The sequence below is a fragment of the Pantherophis guttatus genome, chromosome 3 (genome assembly GCF_059756535.1).
Source record: "Pantherophis guttatus breed Tessera chromosome 3, ASM5975653v1, whole genome shotgun sequence".
Classification (NCBI taxonomy): Eukaryota; Metazoa; Chordata; class Lepidosauria; order Squamata; family Colubridae; genus Pantherophis; species Pantherophis guttatus.
Window position 1 is genome coordinate 208,585,153 of NC_142065.1, and position 2,614 is coordinate 208,587,766.

Here is a 2,614-nt window from a genome sequence, read left to right on the forward strand (position 1 = left end):
AACCAACCCAATAGTGACCTGGAGAATTTGATCCATTAGTTTCTACCTTCACAATCTATAACCAGTCAGATTTCTTCAGCTTCTAATTTATAAAGCACTAAATTTGATTCTTAAATAAATATACCTTTCTTGTATTTCTTACTGCAAAATAATATAATAATATTATTCTGATCCAGCTAAAACACAAGTGTTAGACTACATAGAGATGATTTGACTAGTTGCAATCCTGTTAGCCTATCGAAAAAGTTTAAAGATCTAGCTGTACTCAATGGCATTGTGGGCAGGATGTTAGATGAGCTCATTCTGGGAAGGGGCTTACAGGGTGACATTCCCTGACTATGGTTTTTGTCTTGTTGTTGATTTGATGTTGTTAGGATAATGTGATTTTTGCCCAGAGTTGCATTTTTTTTTTTGTGAATTGCACAGCCATATACATCTTTAAATATATACCGGCCATTCTTAAACCAATCATTTCCTCTGTCTCCAAAAACCTACTATGTTACCACATAATAATATATATCAGTGGCATCTTTGTTGACCCTAGGGAATGCTATGGTAGCCTAGAGGTGGAGCTCTCACCTCACAATCAGGAGGCTGTGAGTTTGATCCTAGGTAGAGGTAGATATTTCTCTCTCTCTCTGGGCACAATGAGAATATATCTGCTGAACAAAACTCTGCATTGGTGACAGGAAGGGCATCGGGCCATTAAGAGCCTTGATAGTACAGTGGTTTAAGCACCCTGTTATTAACACAGCTGCCTGCAATTTACTGCTGGTTCGAATCTCTCCAAGGCTCAAGGTTGACTCAGCCTTCCATCCTTTCTAAGGTAGGTGAAATGAGGACCCAGTTTGTGGGGGCAATAAGCTGACTTTGTATAAATATACAAAAGTATGAAGGCTATTGCTTAACGCATTGTAAGCTGCCCTGAGTCTCCGGAGAAGGGCGGCATATAAATCAAATTTAAAAAAAAAAAAAACACTCTGCTAGCTCCATTCAGTTGCCTAGACTGCACCCTGCAAGGGATTATGGGGTCGTTAAATGAAGATGATTATCTTTGTTGATCCTTGTGGACAAATGCAGATTGAGGTGTCATCACGCAGAAATACATTTCTGATTTAATTATTACTTTACTTATTTTTTAATCCATGTCAGGCTAGGTTGAAATAATTATTTAGCTCCATATCAGGAAAAAAAAATGTATTATATCCTATACCTTTTCTCCCAGCAGGAGTTTCTATACATCAGAACACCCAATTAATAACTGGCCACCGTGCTGAATTTTAGTGCTGTCCTTGCTGAATGCTAGAATGGAATATAACATCTCACACAATGGAACCGAGAGCTTCTACAATAGAACCAGTCTACCAGAAGATCAAGGCACAATTCCTCTAGGAGTGTTTTTGATGATCACTATAACTCTACTCATTTGCCTCTGGGGACTTGTGGGAAACGGAGGTACCATCTGGCTCCTTGGGTTCCACATTAAGAGGAATAATTTCTCGACTTACTTCTTGAATCTCTCCATTGCTGACTTTGGTGTCCTCATAGGTCTCAGTGCCATTGATGTATATTGGCTTATAGCCCAAGCTAGTCATATAGAATATGGCGATCCACTAAAGACGTTATTTCGTGGTCTTTTCTTGTTCATGTACAGTACTGGTTTATGCATCTTGACTGCCATCAGCATTGACAGGTGCACAGCTGTTTTTTTCCCACTTTGGTATCGAATCCACCGTTCCCGGAAAATGTCCGCCATTGTATGTAACATAATATGGGTGTTCAACTTCCTATTTTCATCTCTACATGTCACTCTCTTGTTAACAACCGGATATTATATGCTAAGGTTCTACCAATTTCTCCTGAATGCCCTAATTCTCACTCCTGTAATGACTATCTCCACGTTAGCCCTTTCATTGAAAGCCTGTTCATTATCTCCTCATCATAAGCAAGGGAAACTTTGGATCACCATCTTGCTCACTCTTCTCTTTTTTCTCTTTTTTGCTTTTCCAATGAACGCTATTCAGTATCTCTCACTGTATTATCCCCAGTTTGATAATCCGTATGTCTATGAATATGCCTATATTTGTTCTTCCTTAAATAGCACCATTAACCCACTCATCTATTTCCTAGTAGGAAGAGACAAAAGAAGACCATCTAGAATGACAATCAAGTTAATATTTGAGAAAGTTTTTAAGGAAGAGGAAAGCCGTGGAACGGAACTGGAAACCTCAGTCACAACCAAATCAGATGTATAAGCGAGATTCAATGCTTTAGAAACAGTAAACCCAATTCATCTAGAGAACTTCGAATCTTGAAACAATATAGGTTTCTTAATTCCAGCCTTCACCTGACAAATCAAAGAAAAGTGGAAAATGAAATCCAAAATCTGGAGAAGTTTAGGTCATATAGGCTATGGTTGAAGGCATCTCAACCATGAAGAGCCAAGGGGGCACAGTGGTTAGAGTGCAGTACTGCAGGCTACTTCAGCTGACTGCTGGCTGCAGTTCAGCAGTTCAAATCTCACCAGGCTCAAGGTCGACTCAGCTTTCCATCCTTCTGAGGAGGGTAAAATGAGGACCCAGATTGTTGGGGGCAATAGGCTAATTTTGTAAAA

The 2,614-nt window shown here is 39.4% G+C and overlaps 1 protein-coding gene across 1 annotated transcript; it reads left to right on the forward strand.

The window, feature by feature from the left end:
- The first annotated feature begins 268 nt into the window (after window positions 1–268).
- On the forward strand, window positions 269–2,255 carry LOC117676539 (mas-related G protein-coupled receptor member H-like). Its single transcript, XM_087888853.1, has 2 exons — window positions 269–287; window positions 1,285–2,255. The coding sequence occupies exons 1-2, from the start codon at window positions 269–271 to the stop codon at window positions 2,253–2,255; spliced, it is 990 nt and encodes a 329-aa protein (XP_087744979.1).
- The last annotated feature ends 359 nt before the right edge of the window (window positions 2,256–2,614 follow it).